General features: G+C 36.1%; 1 protein-coding gene across 1 annotated transcript in view; it reads left to right on the forward strand.

Moving 5' to 3' along the window:
* Window positions 1-1,473: 1,473 nt before the first annotated feature.
* Window positions 1,474-22,883, forward strand: part of LOC131947272 (ATP-dependent RNA helicase DDX1) — a gene marked incomplete at its 5' end in the record, with an annotated part of 39,577 nt that continues 18,167 nt past the window's right edge. Inside the window, 7 exons of the mRNA XM_059308425.1 lie at window positions 1,474-1,582; window positions 4,222-4,368; window positions 6,946-7,019; window positions 8,512-8,584; window positions 10,103-10,175; window positions 17,771-17,813; window positions 22,104-22,202. Of these exons, the coding sequence (XP_059164408.1) occupies window positions 1,474-1,582; window positions 4,222-4,368; window positions 6,946-7,019; window positions 8,512-8,584; window positions 10,103-10,175; window positions 17,771-17,813; window positions 22,104-22,202 (618 nt within the window). The remainder of the gene's footprint in view (window positions 1,583-4,221; window positions 4,369-6,945; window positions 7,020-8,511; window positions 8,585-10,102; window positions 10,176-17,770; window positions 17,814-22,103; window positions 22,203-22,883) is intronic.

The raw sequence follows: 22,883 nt of genomic DNA on the forward strand, positions 1-22,883 counted from the left end.
CGTTGTTTTAAATTTACATAGGTGTTCAATTCAACGTTATATTTAACTCTCTAAAATGGTTCTCTTTTGTTTTACTCTGCTCACTTATAAACGGAATTGCTGTTATTTGATGGGGCGTTGATGTAAGTTATTAACATGAACAAAATACAATTCTTAAATTATAGCATGTATATCAGTAAGACACACAATAATGTACGGAACTGGACTGCGTGGTCGGATGGTAGAGCATACGAATCGCTGGTTTGCGTCAGTAGAACGTCCCTGAGTCCACCTAGCTCCGGGTACCTCACTCATTTTAGGGGCATAGCGCTAATAATATTATCCCTTCACATGCAGAGGTCACAGAATCAGGTGAACTTTATTTTACATACCCCTATGGACTGTCAGGATAAAAATTGTCCTCATTTTTTTGTGTACGTTTACCACCCTCCGTAACAGGGAGGCAGATCACACCTCGGCGACCCCTCAGGTGTCAGAGGCGTATCGGGGCGTTCTCGTGAGCCGCCGGTTACACTACCGCAGTGACGACGTGTATGGCACTTGGTTCGGTTTAACCATCGACTGCCGTGGTGAACCGTGTCCATTTTGTAGGGTACTCTTTAAAACGAGCTTAGGCGCCATATTGCCCGGGGTGCTGCAGGTGACGATTTTAATTTGATTTAGTGAACAATTATAGTAGCCAGTTTTTATTTTTATATATGCATGTATATATATATATATATATATATATATATATATATATATATATATATATATATATATATATATATATATATATATATATATATATATTCTATATGTACACACACACAATCACTCCTGAATACAGTAAATAAAAGAGAAACATAATAGCAATCACCACTGGGTGACAAAGTAGTGCACACCAGTAGCACCGGGAAAAAAAGATTGCCTAACATGAAATGAAACGTGTTCTTCTAAAAATTTGCACCAACATTGGGGAAATGTTTAAAATAACAAATCTATGAATGAAAACTAATTTAAAAACTAAGAATAAAAAGTTACCGGTAGCAAATTATATATTAAATTGGAACGTTCGTAAAAGATATTTAAGTAAACTACGAATTTAAAGTCTAAGCTAAAAAAATTATATTTTTAGTCTTTGAATAAAATTATTTGCTGAAAGAAGCCATAATTAAATGCAGGACTAATCTTTCTTGTCGTGTTTTGAAGCGACCTTGAAAAAAAACCGAAATAGTACTTTGTTTCTTCAATAACGATTCGAAAATAAATGTTGAAATGACATTACCTAACCACTACATCTGCAACAATTGATACAGTCAAAGCTGTAAAGTAATATCGTCTTGCACGAGAGCTGACAGAGACCTTAACTTTTTAATAATGAAGCGCCCACAATGCCGTCTACGCATTGACTAAATGGGTTTAGTGACAGTAACATTTTTTTAAGGATGTGAGTTGGATCTAAATCTGGGTTAATATATTACAACCTAACAGAGAAGTCATTTCTATTTGATATCATCATTGAGAGATGAAGATAGTGATGCTGATGAAGATAGTGATGATGATGATGATGATGATGATGATGATATAAACATATGTCGAGGTCCCACATTAAGAATTACACCTGTATATACATTCTACAGTTAGCATTGTTTATGTCGGTAACTTAAATGACAACCAAAATTGAATCTATATCACAATATCTATCAGTACCTGCAAAGTGAGTTAACTTTATTATCTTTACGATGGTAAAACCTATCGCAATGAACATAACTATTTAACAGCTGTTATTTTACGAGGTTTCTTTTTTTGTGGGCACAAAAATAACATATATAATGAAAACATGTTGCTTCATTTATGTTCTAGTTTGGGTATGATACAGAAAGATGTTTACTTTACTGAACTATGCAAGCCTATAAACACAGGTTAAAAGGATAAGTTATCTTGTTTCATTACCTGAGTTGGTGCTTGTAACTTTCAGATGTAGCAATATTACTAAACCTTATCTCCAACAGGAAAGAACATCATACAATATACGTCAAATGTACTTTTTCAACAGCCTGCGATCATGATAAAAAAAAATCACGAATCACTTGAACTTTAGTCTGTTGAGCTGTTGTTTTGTTCAAATATCGACAGAAAAAGCTTATGATTGAATGCAGTCGATAAAAATGTTTGAAATAATTTCTCCTAGAACTGGTGAATGAATAAGAAAGCTCTAGTTATCCCATAATTCTGCTAGTTGTGTGCCTGCGCTAGGCGTGTTTCAATCAATTTATAGACTACCTCTACTGCTCTGTATTCACAGCCCGTGTTACAACTGTTACGCGAAACCTTGCCTCCGGTCCGCGCGCTCATTTTTATCGCATCTTTTAGATCCGTCCGCCATTCTGTTGCTATTCGCATCTGGTGCTATCCAAATCACTTCTCATAAGCAAAACAAGTTTAAAAACTTTTATACCAATAAGATTTTAAATGCACTGTAAATAAACATACTCTTGCCTTAGCTGTAATATATTATATAGTAACAGTGAAAGCGTAAGCGTTCTAAAAATGATTTCAATAAAGCTATTTATACGCACAGACACAGACACATACAGACACATACACACACACATATACAAATATAATTCGGAAGATTCTAAGACAATTGTGAGATAATTACTGTTGAGTAATGCATATTTTTATATATGGACGTTTATATGTTCAACACATAAAGATACAATCAGTGTTTCTTACAGACTTTATTTCCAGTGGGGGGGGGGGGCGGACATTGGTAAAAGTAGCCTATATATTTTCTATATATATATTCCATTTGGTTCGAGGGAGGAGATGCCTGGAAGAAACACTGGATACAATCGTCCAATAATACAGTTCAGGATAAGAAACTATATAATACTTTTGAGTCTGCCTCTCCAGTATTAGATAAAAACTTTTAAGACCAACTGCCAATGGTAGCATATGGCATATTTTATTGCTTTTATTTTCCTCATGTTTCAAACAACAGCTGTTATTTTGGTTCAACAGTTTGTTATCTGATTAATGAGGGTATAATTCTTCATATATATAGTAGGCCTGTATATATATATATATATATATATATATATATATATATATATATATATATATATATATATATATATATATATATATATATATATAGTAGGCCTATATATATATTGCCCCACCTTAAGTTATAGTAGAATAGATCGGTTATTGTAAAACAAAAGTTATCTATTTTCGTTCGCTTATGAGATATCTGTGTTTATCTATAAAAAAATTTGTGTTTAAATGTTGCAGTTGCGTGTGTGTGCTTAATCGTAAGAGATTTCTGTGTGTGAAATCTGTGTTTGCGCTTAAAGCAGGCTTTTTTTTTTAGATAAATCTCTTAATAAACGTTAGCATGTTTTATATATATTAACTATGCAAAAATAAATAAACAGACCTGGCCGAACTAGAATGATGTATCATGTGAACCGTGAACTGTTTAAATTAAAGACGCCATTGAGTTCTGTGAAAGAATGATAAATACTGTTTTGTAAAATGTTTATAAATGATCAAGTTTGATAAGTTAACGTTTTGGGTTGGAAGGTTTTCTTGCCTTTATTATACTAGTGAAGCATCAGCTTGGCATAGAAAAACCCCTTTGGGGCGTTGGTTTAAATTATCCAGCCTATTAAAGCTCAAAGGACATGCTTGTTTTCATTTGGTAACCCCGACGGCCTTTTCTCGCCCACAGTCTGTGCTTTTTTAAAAAAAACGTTGACCATTCTGTATAGCACAAAAACAGTGTCTGCCAGATTTACATTTATTTTAAAGCCACTTGTTCGCCTTATGTGAAATGTTCAGACATACGTGCTAAGGAATTTATAGGGGGTACAATGGTGGGATTTCTGGATTTTATATATAACTTTTTTTTTTTTAAAAAGCTGTTTCCACACTATTGTTCATGCATTTCGCGATTACTTATTTGCCCGACTTTTCCCACAACTTTAACTGCAAGGAATTTGAAATTTAAGGGGGAGGGAGGAGGAGGAGGAAGGAGTGTACTTGTTTAGGAGAAAGCCACCATATTCTATATTTAAAAGCAATAGATCGACATCATAAATACTTATTACCTTCACACAGTACGAGTACTCTGGAAAACGATTTAAACACAACTTAAGTGAAATTTAAAATAATTCTTAACTGTCAGAAGATGAAGTTTAGTTCGCCATTTTCACTGTTATTTTTATCCGTCAGAGACTTACTCGGAGGCTGTAAAAATACTCAAGGGCGAGTACGTCATCAATGCACTTGAAGAACACAAAATGGACGTGGCGTTGATCTTCTGTAGAACTAAAGTTGACTGCGACAACTTAGAGAAATATTTACAAGAAAGAGGCAAAGGTAAGCATTCAACACTGGCTTCATGTTACTTCACCATTGACAGTGTGGTTTTAGACAATTAGTGCATGTTGGGAAAACATACTTTTTCAAACATACACATACACATCACAAACATACACATCACAAACATACACATCACAAACATACACATCACAAACATACACATCACAAACATACACATCACAAACATACACATCACAAACATACACATCACAAACATACACAACACATACGGATCACAAACATACACATCACATACACATCACAAACACATCACTAACATACACATCACAAACATACACATCAGAAACATACACATCACAAACATAATAATCACAAACATAATAATCACAAACATAACATCACAAACATACACATCACAAACATACACATCACACACATACACATCACACACATCACACGCATACACATCACACACATACACATCACAAACATACACATCACATACACATCACAAACACATCACTAACATACACATCACAAACATACACATCAGAAACATACACATCACAAACATAATAATCACAAACATAATAATCACAAACATAACATCACAAACATACACATCACAAACATACACATCACACACATACACATCAAACACATCACACGCATACACATCACACACATACACATCACAAACATACACATCACAAACATACACATCACAAACATACACATCACAAACATACACATCACAAACATACACATCACAAACATACACATCACAAACATACACATCACATACGGATCGCAAACATACACATCACATACACATCACAAACATACACATCACAAACATAACATCACAAACATACACATTACAAACATACACATCACAAACATCCACATCACAATCATACACATCACACACATACACATCACACACATACACATCACAAACATACACATCACACACACATCACACACATACACATCACACACACGTCACAAACATACACATCACAAACATACACATCACAAACATACACATCACAAACATACACATCACAAACATACACATCACATTCACATTACAAACATACACATCACATACACATCACAAACATACACATCACAAACATACACATCACATACACATCACATACACATCACATACACATCACATACACATCACAAATATACACATCACAAACATACACATCACAAAAGTACACATCACATGACTTGGCCTATGTTAGAGTGCTACGATATGCGTCTATTTCATAGAGCAACTTGTTCCCAGCAGTAGAAAATCTTACTCGCGTCTTATTTATAAACATACAATTGTTTCATGTCTTTTTGTATTGTCACTATCAACCTGTCGCCATAGATTTTTCTTTACCTGTCATTGGCTTCCACAAGCCATGGTATTTGTTATGACAATCTGTTTAATAGATAGTTTAATTTTATTGACAAATCTATACATATTTAGCTTATATAAGTATAAAATGTATTGAATATTATACGCTTTTTCAAGTTCCCCTCAATTTACAATCTACCCAGATTATTGCTTGACGTAAGTTGTGTCACCGTATACCGTGTAGAGGTCGGGACTGACAAAAGTATATTAACTAAAATGCTGCTAAAACTGTCTTTGTTCCATGACTCGTTAGATACAACTAACTTAGTGTTTTACTTTGATCCCTGTCCATTTCTCCATACGGTCATCAATGGTGTGAAGAATGTATTTAGTTTTAATTGATCACCCGAAGTATCGCGTTGATTAGTCAGCAAGGAGTAATGTGTCAGACACAGTAGACTTTAGATATCTTATGCATAGCTCTCCCTAATCCCCCAGATCATGTAACGTCTGGCATATATTTTAGGAACTGAACTGTTTACAGAAAATTAATCCCACTGGCTGTCGTATTTTGCTTAGACACACGTGAAACTACCACGAAATATCTCCAACCCCTCCACCCACCCACCCACACAAAACAAAAAGAACACCTCAAAGTTTTAGAATGAAACAAAATAAGCCTGTACCGTGGCTAAGTTTTATTTTTGAGACATTCATCACTTTTTTCTTCTCCTACACAAGGGTTCACTGGCCAGATATTAGTGTATTTGGCTTTGTAAACAGAAACCACATTTTCGTTTTTTTTGTTTTAAGTTCAATAGTTCAGTGACAAATAATTTAATTGTCTTTTAATTTGTATTCAAACTATAATTGCGATTTAAGCTGATTTAAAATCCATTAAATCTACGTGAGTCTTTTTTGTTTAACTTTTAATTTAAATAAATAATGTTTTTGTTAATTTAAATATTGTAAAGACTGCATTTCTGTAACAAAAAATGTTTTTACCACACGGCAGATCAACAATTGATGGAATCGCTCTTACAATTTTTAATTCCCTTCATGGCTTATGATTTTTCCGAATTGTCTTTTACTTCCTACAACGAATGCACTTATTTATTTTTATTTTCTATCGTTAGTGTAAGAGCACTTTTGTGTGCTGTCCACCCTTCTGTCTATCGGTTGACTGATGTTTTCATCAGACCCATAGATAGACGAATCTTTGTTGACTAACCAGAGTAAAACTGTGATTGCAGGTAAATACTCGTGTGTTTGTCTACATGGAGATAGGAAACCTCAAGAAAGAAAAGAGAATCTTGAGAAATTTAAGGTAAGAAGTTTGTACCTCTTGCTTCATTAGGTAAATGTAAAGCGTGTATTAGGAAATCCCGGTGCTTATTAGGTGTATTGTACCAATTAGTGGACCGAATTTGCTGCACTCCCATTTAACGATCTCAAGAAATGTACCTATTACTGCTTTGCAGTCCTAGTTAATTGGATCCATATTTTCTTTAACTGCAATCTGCATCACTCTCCCTCATTCCTCCTTTAAAATACAGATATATTCACGTTCTAATCACCCGTATCTGCGAACTTTTAGTGTATTTTAAAGCGTTACAATTTTGAGAAAACCAATGCTATGGTTTGTTAGGGTGACTCGAGATAGTTACTTTTAAAAAAATAGTTGTCATTTAGTTTCCAAGATAATTTGGTATTCAACTTCAGAGTACGCTCTTTAATTCTCGAATATGTGACACATCAGTATTTCTTGCGTTCACAAACATAGCTATAATCATTTTAGATAAAATAAACTATGTAACATTATCTTTTCCGTTATTGACATTATCAAAGTCCGAAATGGCTTAAACTGGAAAGTTTCCAGTCCTATTGTATATTGGACGACCAGCAGTTGTTCATCTGTTTATGATATCCAGATCGTTTTGCCAGTTTGCGAAATAGCATGTTCCTGATGTTGCGATCGGCCTACGTAGTCACGAAATAAAAGCATTTACCGATTTTTAAAAATGATTTTGCATAATTTTATACTTGATATTTATTATTAGTTACACATCATAAAAATATATTGTATTTTTAGTTTCTGTTTTATTATGTCGTTTATTAATTCAGCTAAACACACAAAGCAGTGTGAAACAAATACAGTGAGTGACACCAAGGTCTATTCATCAATGACATTACCCTAAAATGTTAAAATACAATGCACTAATGAAATTTAGAGTTACACTAGAGTTTGTATTTGTACATTGATGAGTTGCGCATGTAGTAGTGCATTTTCCTACCCAACGTTCTTGCATTAGCAAATCAAAGATTGTCTAGAGATTTCATCCACGTGACGAAATGGTCAGCTAAACTATCATATTTACTGGTTACTTCAAGTTAATGGAGCTTTGCCAAATTTCTTGAGCAAGTGCAAGAGATCTGAACCGATTTCGGAACTGGCCAAACTGCGGGCTGTCGCCAAAACACATATACTACGCAGTGTAACTCAACTGTGTATATTTATCATACTTATTCTAAATGTAATTAAATATTATTCGGTCACACGTACACAGCCCTCTTATTTCGTCGTCGTAACTCAACGATATCGTTTTCAACCATGGTTTTACCTCAGCAACAAATAATTGATGAAAGCGTGCAACTTTCAAGGAGATTAGTTTGTATTTTGTTTGCACAAGATATTGATATCTTTTTTCTTCTTTTATGTTCCTTAGAGTGCACACGTATTTCTGTAACCGTTTATTTATTGCTTGCTTCTTACTTTGAGATACACATTTTTATGACGTTTGTCAATATTTTGTTTTCAGAAACGACAAGTGAAATACCTAATCTGTACTGATGTCGCGGCCAGAGGTTTGGACATAAGCGGATTGCCTTACGGTAAACTCTTTCATTTTTCTTCGACCTTTTTACTTGGCCTCGCAATTAGAAAGTTTTTATTTGCCTTTGTTCCGAGGTTTCAAAATGGAACTTTGTTGATTTGACTAACCGCTGGAACAAAACAAAACAACGACTATAGTCCTGCTAAGTAATTACAGAACGTCTGTGACTGGCTTGTCCTCTAAAGAATCACATTTATTTGCAACTAGATATACTCGGTACCCAGACGTTGAACGGTTTAAAATCATTTATATACAGTAGAAGTTACGCCATCGAAAAAGAAGCGAAAAAGCGACTAAGGCACAAATAAATAGGCCTACTAAACAAAATAATAACTAAGCCATGATTCAACTCTTAAAGTCAATGGCTTACAGAAAAAAGGGGTCATATGCATTTATATTATTAATAATAACGCTTATGTTAATCTAAATTTTACCATAAGAAGCAGTAAATAGCAATTCTAAAAGTAAATGTTCAAAGTGCTGGTTTAAACTTTAAGAGAAGAAATTTGAAGTGGCAGGCTTAGTATTTAAACATTTATTAAACCTGAAATAGAGCAATTTTTTTTTCCAAATATGCTATCAAGCACTTTCGGTATAATTGAAAATGTCAAAACTAATTTTTAACACACAATTTTTATATATGTATATATATATATATATATATATATATATATATATATATATATATATATATATATATACATGATTGGTATCAATTTTACCACGATTGACATCTATCCTTCACCCAATAAGATAACCCGTTAGCCTAGATGTATTTGTGCTCTTATAGATCTGACAATGACACGACAATGAACATCTATACTTCACCCAAGGTGACAAGACCAGACAGACAGGCCTTGTTCTCAGGATTCCATTCTTCTCGGAAGATCGTTAGCCGTCAATCGCTAGCTATTCTTTATATTGACGCGAAATAAAATTATTGATATTTACCCGGCCAGCACCCGTCAATCACAAACAAGTATATCAAACAATGAGTTTTTTTTCTTCAGTTTTTAGATACAAGTTTTTATCCTTGTAGCATTAACGTAATGTTGACGTACTAAAAAAATTAGCTTTCAGATTTGGAAAAAAGTTTAGAAATGAAAAGGTTATCCAACCCCTTACAATTGAATGTTATTTTTTTCACAACAAAATGTACATTATTACATGTATTTAAAAAAAAACACGTTATAGAATTGTTATTGTAGAGTCGAAACAAGAAAGATTGTTAAATCCAATGTCAAGCTGAGTTCAATAATATCCCGCAGCGCTGCACAGATCTATCAGACACAAAACAGTCTTGTATTCATTCGTTTTTAATTGGGTTCTCTTATCATCCTTTCAACATCCAGCGACACTTTGAGCTAGCGTGCATTTATTCAAAACTTTAGTAATCAGGTTTTTAACACATAAAAATATGGAATGAGCTCATTAGACTTTTCTCAGCTTGTGTTGGTACTGATAGATATTTACATCAATGCCGTCCCTTGATCTGGTATTTGTTTGATTCTTCTAGTTATCAACGTAACCCTTCCCGACGAGAAACAAAACTACATCCATCGCATTGGTCGAGTTGGTAGAGCTGAGCGGTAAGTTCACTGCTTTTAAATTTTAGTTTTTAACAGTTAAATCTCCAAAAACCTTCTATAGTTTCATTTACATTACAATTATGATTTAGTTATTCACCGCAAGGGCCACTGTATTCTTTCTTTGATACCGCGAATGCAGCTGAGAACATAGACGAAATATTCTGTGATCGTGTTAGGACTTTAATTGGCCCCATTAAAATGGTTAGGTGTTGAGATGGTTTAATGCTATCATTCGTTTAAAGAAGCACACTCCAGCTCTAAATAAGCTTTTCATAACTTTGCTGCTTTAGGTTTCATCGCCCTACGTTAAGTTCAACTAATTTTCATCCATTTATCCAAATTGAATGCCAGTCTTACTAGATACAACTGCCAGTGCAATCTTCTCAACCCTCCAAGTATCAGCTTATCAATAGCGCGTTCCACAGAGCAGCATCGTAATAATGTTATGACCTGCTTTGGACACACGTTAAGTAGAGTGTAACAGCCCTCTTCGGATTTTTCTTGTCCCAGTTAAGCATAGATCATCTACAACATCCCTCACTGTGTTTCTACCCTTCGCTGTTGTTTCCATTTCTTTCCATTGCTTTCCTACACCAGGCTTGTCTTTTGAAATTTCTCTGCGACAGGGTGTCTCCCTTTTTATCCTTGTTGGTTTTGTGATTTGCCTCGTCTGACACGTTTCTGGATCTCAATGTATGGCCTGTTCACCTTCTTTACCTACTATTTTGTTCCACTTGAATTTCTTCTATCGTTATGTCTTGAAGGGGAACTACTTCTTTTTGTAACCAGAAAGTGGGAATACACATGCCTAATGAATGTTTTAGCCAGTATTACTGATTTCCCTCAACTTAGTGGCTCTAGTGTCTGAACTTCTCTACAAGCCAACAATTTCATATCTATAATAATAGTTTCGCTGTCTGTCAAGAACGCTCTGTCTGACAAGAACGCTCTAGAGAAAACACAAGCAAAATAAAAACATGCACAGTAATTCGAAAAAACGAAATATGACGTCGACACATTTAGCATATTAATTATTAAAGTTGAAAATAATCTCAAGGCGGAAAGTAATATAATGACGTCATTGATTATCGCGTAAACATTGAATAAACAGGAAATGTTGTCTAATCTAAATGGTTTGCGTGAAGAGTTTCTTGCATACAATTCTTCGGGTAGGGGCGAAGCCCCACCCCCCGCGTAAGAACGTCTGAGGGGGGTGGGGGGGGGGGTTGAGTGGGGGGGGGGGGGTGGTTTTAATTTAGACTTTTTCCTCCCCGGAGAGGGGTGGGGGGTACTTGAAATTTTCGGGGGCGGGGGTAGAATTTTCGGGGAGGGGGCGAACACTGGAAAAAGTATATAATTATATTTCGTTGAATGGGACGGTAGACATGTTTTTTTTAGGGGGGGGGGGGTTGTGGGGGGGGGGGGGGGGGTGGGGGGAGGGGGGGGTGGTGTGTGTGTGTGGGGGGGATGGGGGGTGAGTGGGGGTGGTGGTTTTAATTTAGACTTTTTCCTCCCCGGAGAGGGGTGGGGGTACTTGAAATTTTCGGGGGCGGGGGTAGAATTTTCGGGGAGGGGGCGGACACTGGAAAAAGTATATAATTATATTTTGTTGAATGGGACGGTAGACATGCTTTTTTTTTGGGGGGGGGGGGGGGTGGGTGGGGGGTGGGTGGGGGGTGGGGGGGGGGGGTGGTGTGTGTGTGTGGGGGGGGGTGGGTGGGGGGTGGGGGGGTGGTGTGTGTGTGGGGGGGGGGGGTGGGGGGTGAGTGGGGGGGGTGGTTTTAATTTAGACTTTTTCCTCCCCGGAGAGGGGTGGGGGTACTTGAAATTTTCGGGGGCGGGTGTAGAATTTTCGGGGAGGGGGCGGACACTGGAAAAAGTATATAATTATATTTCGTTGAATGGGACGGTAGACATGTTTTTTTTTTGGGGGGGGGGGTGGGGGGTGGGGGGTGGTGTGTGTGTGGGGTGGTGTGTGTAGGGGTGGGGGTGGGGGGGGTGGTGTGGGTGGGGGGGGGGTTGGGGTGGTGTGGGGGGGGGGTGGGGGTGTGGGTGGGGGTGGGGGTGGTGTGTGTGGGGGGGGTGGTTTTTGTTTAGAGAAAAGAGACAGCACTATCAACCTAGCGCCCGGTGTATCCTTCCTCAACGGGCCATTTTTCTAGTCTATAATAATAGTTTCGCTGTCTCTCTATCTATCTATCTATCTGTCTGACAAGAACGCTCTAGAGAAAACACAAGGAATTTAAAAACCTGCACAGTAATTCGAAAAACGAAATATGACGTCGACACATTTAGCATATTAAAGTTGAAAATAATCTCAAGGCGGAAAGTGCACACAGTAATGACGTCATTGATTATCGCGTAAACATTGAATAAACAGGAAATGTCTAATCTAAATGGTTTGCGTGAAGAGTTTCTTGCATACAATTCTTCGGGTAGGGGCGAAGCCCCACCCCCCGCGTAAGAACGTCTGAGGGGGGTGGGGGTGGGGGGGGGGGGGTTGAGTGGGGGGTGGTTTTAATTTAGACTTTTTCCTCCCCGGAGAGGGGTGGGGGGTACTTGAAATTTTCGGGGGCGGGGGTAGAATTTTCGGGGAGGGGGCGGACACTGGAAAAAGTATATAATTATATTTCGTTGAATGGGACGGTAGACATGTTTTTTTAGGGGGGGGGGGGGGGTTGTGGGTGGGGGGAGGGGGTGGTGTGTGGGGGGGGGATGGGGGGTGAGTGGGGGGGGGTGGTTTTAATTTAGACTTTTTCCTCCCCGGAGAGGGGTGGGGGTACTTGAAATTTTCGGGGGCGGGGGTTAGAATTTTCGGGGAGGGGGCGGACACTGGAAAAAGTATATAATTATATTTTGTTGAATGGGACGGTAGACATGCTTTTTTTTTGGGGGGGTGGGGGGTGGGTGGGGGGTGGGGGGGGGGGTGGGGGGTGGGGGGGTGAGTGGGGGGTGGTTTTAATTTAGACTTTTTCCTCCCCGGAGAGGGGTGGGGGTACTTGAAATTTTCGGGGGCGGGTGTAGAATTTTCGGGGAGGGGGCGGACACTGGAAAAAGTATATAATTATATTTCGTTGAATGGGACGGTAGACATGTTTTTTTTTTTGGGGGGGGGGGGGGGGGTGGGGGGTGGGGGGGTGGTGTGTGTGTGGGGTGGTGTGTGTAGGGGTGGGGGTGGGGGGTGGTGTGTGTGTGGGGTGGTGTGGGTGGGGGTGGGGGGTGGGGGGTGGTGTGTGTGGGGGGGTGGTTTTTGTTTAGAGAAAAGAGACAGCACTATCAACCTAGCGCCCGGTGTATCCTTCCTCAACGGGCCATTTTTCTAGTAAAGAATATTAAGAGAAGAGCTCTACAAGCTTATTCAGATCTAATTTCTATTTATAGAAACTCAGCGCAAATGTTTTTTTTGTAGAAGCCATATAAGACGCATATTTTGTTTGAGCATATTATTCCGATCACACTTCGCCTTTTACGCAGTTTTACATGAATGGGGATCGATGCGCGAATTTTTTTTTATATGAGGTCTTCCTGTGTTAAAAAAATTGAATGTTTACTCGTAAAAAATAAAAATTAGGTGTAAGATAAGCATTTTTATATTTTTAAAAATATTCAAACTTTTAAAAATCTGGGGTTAGATTTAAAGCTTGGACTCTTTAATTAAGCTAGGTTAGTGCTAGAATAAGTTTGGGCATTCGTCACGTTTGTGCAAACGTCTATTTGGCTATTTGAAGCATTTGGGAAAACGTCCATTCAGGAAAACGGCACTCGTTCAGGTATTTTATTCGAACCTTAAGCAGAATTGGGTTTGGGTTAGAAATTTGTTAGGTTTATTCTATTGCGTACGAAATCGAGTGCATCATCACTGATTTATAGTGATGTGAAACTATCAACTATTTTTCATTCTCTATTAGACAAATGAAGGAAAATAGTACATTCCAGCCACAACCCTGGTAGTGTACGGTAATAAATAATAAATGGAAGCAACCCCTGCGTGAAAGATTTAAATGGGCGGATTCTGTTTCTTTTTTTTCGGAAATAGAAGAAAAAAACTTACTTTTTTGCGGTAGAAATTTTTTGAAGAAAACAAAGTATTATGATACTGTTTTAAAACATTTAAATCAATTATAATACAGCATTACTGGTATGAGGTAAACTTCTGAACAGTCGAAACCATAGCGACATACTGATAACAAATCATAGAAAGATCAAGTTGTTTTTTCAATACATTTTCTGGTGAACTGAAATGTATAGACACGCTGTCATCGGTACTATTGCCTGTGCCGGAAAGGTCTGTAGGCGACCACTGAATGTCCGGGTGTTCTAAAGTAACAATCTCCAGGGGGCGGGGGCTTTAGTTTTCTGTGACAGTATTTTTAAAGAACTAAAGTGCAATATTTACTCGATCAAATGCATTAGCAACTATAAGTGCAGGATGCATTACATCTGTGAAAAGTGCGTACTGACTAAAGCCGAAGATATGCTTGTAGCATTATCGTGTGCCTTATAATACTAGTGCTAGATGTACTTAAAGTAACATAGTTTCTTTCAGGTATTTCTCCCCCCCCCCCCCCCCCCCGACGAATTAGAAAATAGTAATTTCTACAGAAAGTATATACTTTATACTTTCATAAACAGTGTCTGTCAGCACTCCCTCCACCGAAAGATTTTAATGCGACATCCCCCTCTCGGAAGGAAGGTCCAAATGCCCCCCAAAACCCCCTTCTCCCACACCCACCCACTGCAAAGAATCATGTCTGAAAGAAACCCTTGTTATTTTTTTTAATAAAGCGATAGTATCCTTGGTAATCGGTAGTACGGGTTATTTTATAACAACACCTATTATTTGGGTATTACCTTTTATATTGCCATAGTTACTAATTGTTAAACTTAAAGAAAATATGTCTTCATTCGTTCAGAGTTGAGATGGTCTCAGACTAATGGAAAATAGTTACCTGTAGCCATACTCTAATGAGCTCTTGAATTTCGTTGATAAGTTGAATTCGAGCAAGGATTGATTCTCCTAATGAATCATTCCCACTGGTCGCACTACCCTTACTTTTTCCATTAACTTTCCCTGAGTGTCTGTGACAGTCCAGTTGTTTGCTTCTACAACTTATTTTGCCTAGCGAAAATCAAAGGCGACTTCCGCACCTTAATCAGAGGATTGAACAAAATAACACCACTGTGACTGGCACGCACGATAAAAATTGTATAGCTTGTCTTGACTGGGAATCTCTACTTATTGTCGTTTCAAAACATGTTTTTGACTGCTGTTTTAGTTTCTAAATAAATCTGTTCCCAGAGAAAAACTTCTGTTGATGCTAGGTATATTTAGTTTAAAGTTTTGTTCTCAAGAATCTGTTTGTTCAGACGTTTGTGAAGTTCACTTATTTACAAGCTGATTAGTTTTATTTTAGGAAGATACTTTTACACTTTAATCTACAAAATCGCTTCGTATTATATCAGCTATATGAAAGTCTGTTGATGAGAAGCAGTGTTGAAGATTTAGACCTGACTTTTGAACCATCACTAGATTGCTTTTAAAAATACATGTAGGCCTGTGCTGCAGTTATTTTACTCTGTGTAGTCCTCCACAGTAGCTGGTTACAATTCTTGGTTTGAACACCTGTTTCTCTTTTTATCACCCAATTATTTTTTATTTAGTCTTCGTCCTTTATCAGCTGTTAAAGAAGTACACAGTCAAATGTACGGCTATTTTATTTACGGCGACCGCCAACTGAACTATCAATATTAACTTTCTTTTCAATGAGGTTTTTAAAAAATGTGTCTTTCAAATATGTGAGTACTGTTTGTCAGGGAGTTGGTCGTGGATATTATTCTATCTTACGTCGTTTTAAAACGCTATATTTACATGTTTTTTTATGACATGAGTTGTAGTGCTAAGCTACTGATCGATATAGCCACTTTCACTAAAGATGAGGTTATTCATGTTTCCGCTTTATACTCATTGCAGTATTGACATTTTTTCACTAACTGAGATACCAATACTACGAATACTTAAGTCACCATATGTTTTTATGTTTTATACTTTTAGTTTATTAATTTAAAAAAAAAATAACAGATTTTTTAAAAATGTCTAATGTAACGTCTTAATTCTTCGGTAACTGTTAGTTTTCAACTTAAGATAAGGTACATGTTTTTTTTTTCTTTATATTGCGGCTGTTTTTTTTTTAAATGTTACTTCATGGTACTTTAAAACACATTTAAAAATAAAATCTTATCTCACTTCATATATTTTATTGGTTATGTTTTAACACTCTTTTTTTGGTCCTTGTTCTTTGAAAGCTGTGTAAACCTAGTGCTTTACCAGTTAACCTTGAGGTGTGTAATAACCACTGAATGAGTTGACACATGCCCCTGTTATGTAGTTTAAACAAACTTTGCCAACATTGTTTATTGCTTCATGTTCGCAGTTATCGAACCTGTTTGATCAAGCTAGTTTACGACACTCTGCGACGTGCGATTAGATTAGCTAATGCTTCCCTCTTGAGTTATAGCAGTATATTATTATTTATTTTTTCCAAACGCCGATAAATGGTCGTTCTCTATTGAATAGCGCGATACTCTAGATGTCCATCGTATGTTTGGGTTTTTACTTGAATATTAATATTTTGGAAGGCATAGTAGAATCCATGGTGGGAGGTTTACTCACAACATAAAAGATGTGCTAGTTATCTGTAAATTAAATAACAGAACCACATTTTAAAAACTTAAACAGTGTATACACTTTTATTCCCATATATTATCTTGTTAAACCTAGGCATGTCTTCTTAAGTGCCAAATAAACAAGGCAATTATTTAACCCAACAATGCCTTGGTTATTTGAACAGCTAGCTATTTGTTTCTGGAACACAACAGGCTGTTGCAGGCGCCGTACTTTGGTCATAGAAATCGTCGTTTGGCTGCTGCTTGCAGGGCGACAAATGACATCGATCATTTCATTAGGCCAAACAGTCAGGCGTTTTAAGCTTCAAACTAGCCCAACAGTAAAGCTATTTGAGCAGATAATGGCGCTATATCGGAGTTACTTAGTGTGATCTCTGTATCGTCGCTTTGTGTACTTAGAATTGTTTCAGTACTCTCCATTTTAGAATTCTACTCACTAACATGTAAATATCTTTACAACACTCATCTTTACAAAACCTTGTAAAATATAATACATTTAGAAGTATGTGTCTTCTAGCCTCACAACAATTCATTTACTATTTCATCTGACTATATAAGATAACATATTATACTTTTACTTAAAATACTTGTCTTTATCTATTTGTTTGCATGTACGTATATTACATATATATCCTAAACATATATATATATATATATATATATATATATATATATATATATATATATATATATATATATATATATATATATATATATATACATGTGTGTGTGTGTAATAAAGAATAAAAGTATATACTAAGAGGGAAATGACGCCACTGTGAGTTTCTTTTATTTTATGTGTTGTTCTGTGTTGGTTATCTATTGTTTTTGTCTGGTCTAAACCAAATGCAATCCTCTCAAATATTTTAATATGATGTACTACTTAACTTTACTTTGCCATTCATTTTCAGTATGGGCTTGGCTATTAGCCTGGTAGCAAGCTGCAAAGAAAAGGTAAGCACATTAGATTGGATGGATCAATTCAGTGTACTTGAATGGGGAGTGGACTTGATGTAGCTCAGTTTAGGTTTAATCCTCACTAGGCGCTGGATATCAATTCTGATAGGACGGAGGTATTTATAAGACAACGGCTTACACGAAGAATGGTATCATTGTTTGCCCAGTTTTTTCATTTAGTTGAAATGGAAAAGAGGATCGAGAGATATTTTGACATTTTTGTTCAACAAGGGAAAGCTTAGTCATTCGTTTAATACGGATGTATTAATGGGTGCTTGTTTACTACTAGCCTACACTTTATTTGATTTGCTTAACATTATATTACATCACGCAAAGGCAACTATTGAATAATATGATTTTTTATAAATATCTAAGTGGAAAACATTAATTCAATTATATTTATAATGTAGTTTTTGAAGTCGTATAACTAAACCAATATCTAAATCACGTTACATTTTGTTGTCTGTAGCTTCTATAGCAACGTTAAATACACAGCTTTATCCTTTCGCATGTATGGTGTCACATATATGTGGTTAGAAGTAATAACATTCACATGCCATTTAAAAAAATGATTTACCATAACTGGTGGGATATATCAGCCATACACGCTTCTGATTATAGTTATGTTTAAGCCTTAAGGTAACCTAACTCCATAGACATGGTTCTTCACTACAGTTAGATGTAAATATCATATATGCTTTTGTATCGGTATGCTTTTTATGTTCATAACGTTCACAAACCTGATGTTTGTTTTTACTTTGCTTTAAAAATATTTGTCCACAAAATAATACCTGTTAGCAAATCCATATACGATGCCAAACATTTAAATGATGTCGTTATTTCAGTTCTATGTGTTGAGTACACAAGTCACCTCAGTTGATATAAACTCTTTTACAGATATAAACTTAAATAGCGCTTTTTTTTGGGTGTCGTATATTGTGGTAAATATCTTTTTAATAGTTTGAGATATAAGAACGCATAGCCACAATGCAAGAACCATTTTGTGTGAACATTCAACACTAGCTGCTTGGACTACTTATAGAGAGATCCCGAAAAAAATGCCAACCATTGCCAAATGTGAAAGGGAAATGTGGAATGAGGAGAATCACGGTCTGTATTCATCGCTGCGACTTTGCCGTGGTCCCGCATGTAAATGAGCTTGATCATTCCGCGAGTGATTGACCTGACGAAGCTAAGGCATGCTACTTTCATGATTGTTGTCTGTGAACTTCTTAACTCTTTCGTCTTTTAAACTCTAAGGTAGCAGCACTAATGGAGGCCGACTAGTATATTTACACTCAGATTAAGGCAATCTGTTTGGTCCTTTGCTGCATAATATATATATATATATATATATATATATATATATATATATATATATATATATATATATATATATATATATGATAGTGTAATGGATTTATAACATATCAAATGAAGAATCTCTTTGAAAAACGAAAAATAAACTTAAAATAGTCTGTTTCTAGGGAAGCGAAATGTATTTATATATTTGTGCATACGCGTGTGTACGTTCCAGTATGAGCGTGCGTGCGACAGAGAGAGAGAGAGAGAGAGAGAGAGAGAGAGAGAGAGAGAGAGAGAAGATATACAGATTTGAATATATTTTCCACACTAAAAGAGCTATTATGTTTTAATCATTCCACTTGTCTTTACAGACTACTTTATTTGTGTACAATGTGTGGTTATTAGGGTGCACTTTCCGTCTTTTTAAAGCAAAAAAGCTCACTTTCTTTTTCTGAGGATTATTACCCGAGCAAAGTCATTGGAAATAAAATACCGACGAAGCTTTAATCTAAATGAGAAGAAAACATAATGCGTGTGACACAACGTTTTATCACCCGAATGTCATTAAGCCTGCAGTGGAATTGGAATTGTCTCTCTCTGTCCACTGATGAGTGCTAATCACGACATCTTTAGATTGCACCAGAAATCTGACTCAATTGTACGCTGCAGGCGGTGCATGGTGCTACCAGATGTTTTCAAGTTTGCAAGTGCATATATATATATATATATATATATATATATATATATATATAAAGAGAGGCCTATAAGGTTGCAATAGTTTTAGTGTATCCGGTAGTTTTAGTGTCAGAATTTGTAGTTGTATAAACAAATAAAGCTTTACAATAGTCACAATAGATTACTATCACTGCTTAAGATGTGTGGAAACGCTACGTCCGTTAGTCACATCTAACAATAAACAGAGTGATAATATTACGACACCCGATTAATATTTTACGACACATTACACTTTATTTACACGACTATGAAAGAAACTAAGTCTGAATTTCAACTCATTAAATATATTAAATACTACGCGCTTACGATTCCGGTTCCTCAATAGAAATCAGTATCACGGGAACACGCCTAATTTACACTATATAAGCTGAATAGCAAGGAGATGTCACAACACAATGCTTTCGTTTTCCAATAATGTAGAAATTTTCTGAATATTTTCAGATATCTCAGAAAGCTTTGTCCTGTTATATTATAAGAGTATGGAAATATACGAAATGTGTTATTCAAGTCAGTCTTTGCTATTTCCTTCTACCAAGGGATCTATTTGTTACTTTATTCCTTTTATTACTCGTTGGTTATATTCAGATGACGATGGAGCGGCACCATTACACGTTGATTGCAGTTTTACTACAGAATGATATAATCTAATATATAAAGCTCAGTTCTGTATGTAATGCATATGTTTGTCGTTGGAATTGTATGAATTTAAGTGTTAGAAAATTATCGTGCGCATTTGTCTAAATTTATGAGCTAAAAAATTACTATTGAAAGTGTTGGGAAATAGTTTTCATTTTTCAAATTATAGTAATAATTGTCGGCATGTTCATTAAACACAAGTTTTAAAAAAATATCATCTTTTACAAAAATTCTAATTATGTCTTTATTTAGTCCTATAGCACTTACTTCCCTTTGATAAATTAGGAAAACAAAATTACTTCCCTTTATAAAACCATTGCATTAGTCGAAAATAATTTACTTTTTAATTACTTTGTTTTGGTGTTGGGAAAAAAAAATAATTACATAATTAGCGGGGATTGATCAAGTGCAAATGTTGTAGGTATTTTACGGATAAGCTTGAAGTATTAAAATTGTTCATCAAATTGAAACAGGCGCGTTCGTTTAAGTGAGTGCAAAAGACTATGAATAAGTTGGGGTACTATAGTCGTTCATTAAGCTAAAACAGGTGATTCCGCCCCGGGCGTTTATGTTCGCGTTAGTGTTTTCTTTGTGTTTAGGTGGGTTTGCGTTAGTGGTTGCGTTTTGATTTGGTTCGTTTTTGTTCTTTCTTTTTTCGTTTTTGTTTGTGTTTTTTTGTTTGGGTTTGTATTTGTGTTTTTGGCTGGTTTTGCGTTTGGATTTGGTTTGTTTTCGTTGTTTTTTTTTTTTTTTTTGGTATTGGTGTTTGTGGTTGGGTTTGTTGTTAGGTTTTTGTTTTCGTTTGCTTTTTTGTTTGTTTTTTCTTTGTGTTTGTATTGGTGTATGTGGTTGTGGTTGGGTTTGTTGTTAGGTTTTTGTTTTCGTTTGTATTTGTAATTGTGTTAGCGTTATGTTTGCGTTTTGTTGTTTTGGTTGGTTGTGGTTTGGGTGGGCAATGCCGGGTTTATGATGATTACTAAACACACAGGTAATGGTCTTTAACAGAAAGGTTTTTCACAGAAGCCAGAGCAGGGCCTGGCCGGGACGGCTAGTGTATATTTAAATTCTAAGTTTTACATTTCTGACACTTTAGTAAATGGCTAAATTAAGATCCCAACACATAATTAATTATACTCATTAACAAAAAATGCTTTCATGTCACCGCTGGTATTAAAGTACAATTTAGCATCCTTAATTTTTAAAGGTTGTATTGTGTAAATGGATTTTAAAATCTTCTTTGGATCTTTTTGATCATTTGACCTGCGATAACAAAAGTGCGACAATTATTTCTCCTAAAATATTTAACAGTTAAAAAAAATTAAAGTATTTAAAGCTGCTTGGTGGAAGCGTGTAAAGCTTGACAGCAGCTGTGTTAGAAAAATCCCAGATAAGACAGACATCGTCCCTGATTTAAAATGTTCACAGGTCCAACTACTATTTTGTTTGCTATAGAGCGAACTTCCAAGAGCTGTATAACATGACGTCTCGAGTTGTTCATTTATTCTGAAATGATACTTGTCGTGTTGGACTCGTTTGTCATCTTTTTATTTCGTGACATCTTCTTAATTGTAGCCGTGATGACTGTCAAATGTACGCTTTCTTCTTTTCAAGGTGTGGTATCATTCAAATTGTACAAGCAAGGGGCGGGGATGCTACAACACAAACTTAACAGACCAAGGAGGCTGCTGTATTTGGTACAATGAACCTCAGGTCAGTATGTTAAACCTTGATTCTAAACACATGTTTAGAAGTATGTAACACTGTGGTTGAACTGTCATTCAACCACAGTGTTACTCACTATGCCGGTTATTTTTTGTCTTACTGTGTTTACATGTCAAATGAATCATGCCAATCCACTAGAAGTGTTACAAGTAAGTTTGTGCTGCTGTATGATATACGTATCGAGAGAGCCCAGTAAATGCCGCTTTAATGTCGTTTGTACTGAGATTAGCTCCCGACTTCACAAGTACTCTGTCAACATCCAATTCATGCTCGCCCAGCTGTCCTCTTGGCGCGTTACTCCATCGCTTGATTTCATCCTTGTCTGATAAGGTCATCAGTGTTATCTAACAACTCCAAATTTGCTCTTAATAAAGCCGCTGTGTCACATTCAAGTCAGAATTTGTTAAGCCGAGACGAGCGAAGTATGGACTGACCCTGATCCGTACATTTCTTTAAAACCGTAGTATACAATTGTAGATTGTTTTAGGTATTTTTTTTTACTAAAGAAAAAAGGTCCAGAATACACCACACATTTAGCGCTTAGAATTCAAGTTTTTGAATTTGAAGACGTTTTCTGCTATTTTAAGAGCTGCAAATCACACGATGAAAGAGAACGTGTATTGCATACATCACTTGGATATAAATATGTCATGAAACAGGATAAAACCG

The sequence above is a fragment of the Physella acuta genome, unplaced genomic scaffold (assembly GCF_028476545.2).
Source record: "Physella acuta isolate Inbredline_101_S28 unplaced genomic scaffold, ASM2847654v3 ptg000591l, whole genome shotgun sequence".
NCBI lineage: Eukaryota > Metazoa > Mollusca > Gastropoda > Physidae > Physella > Physella acuta.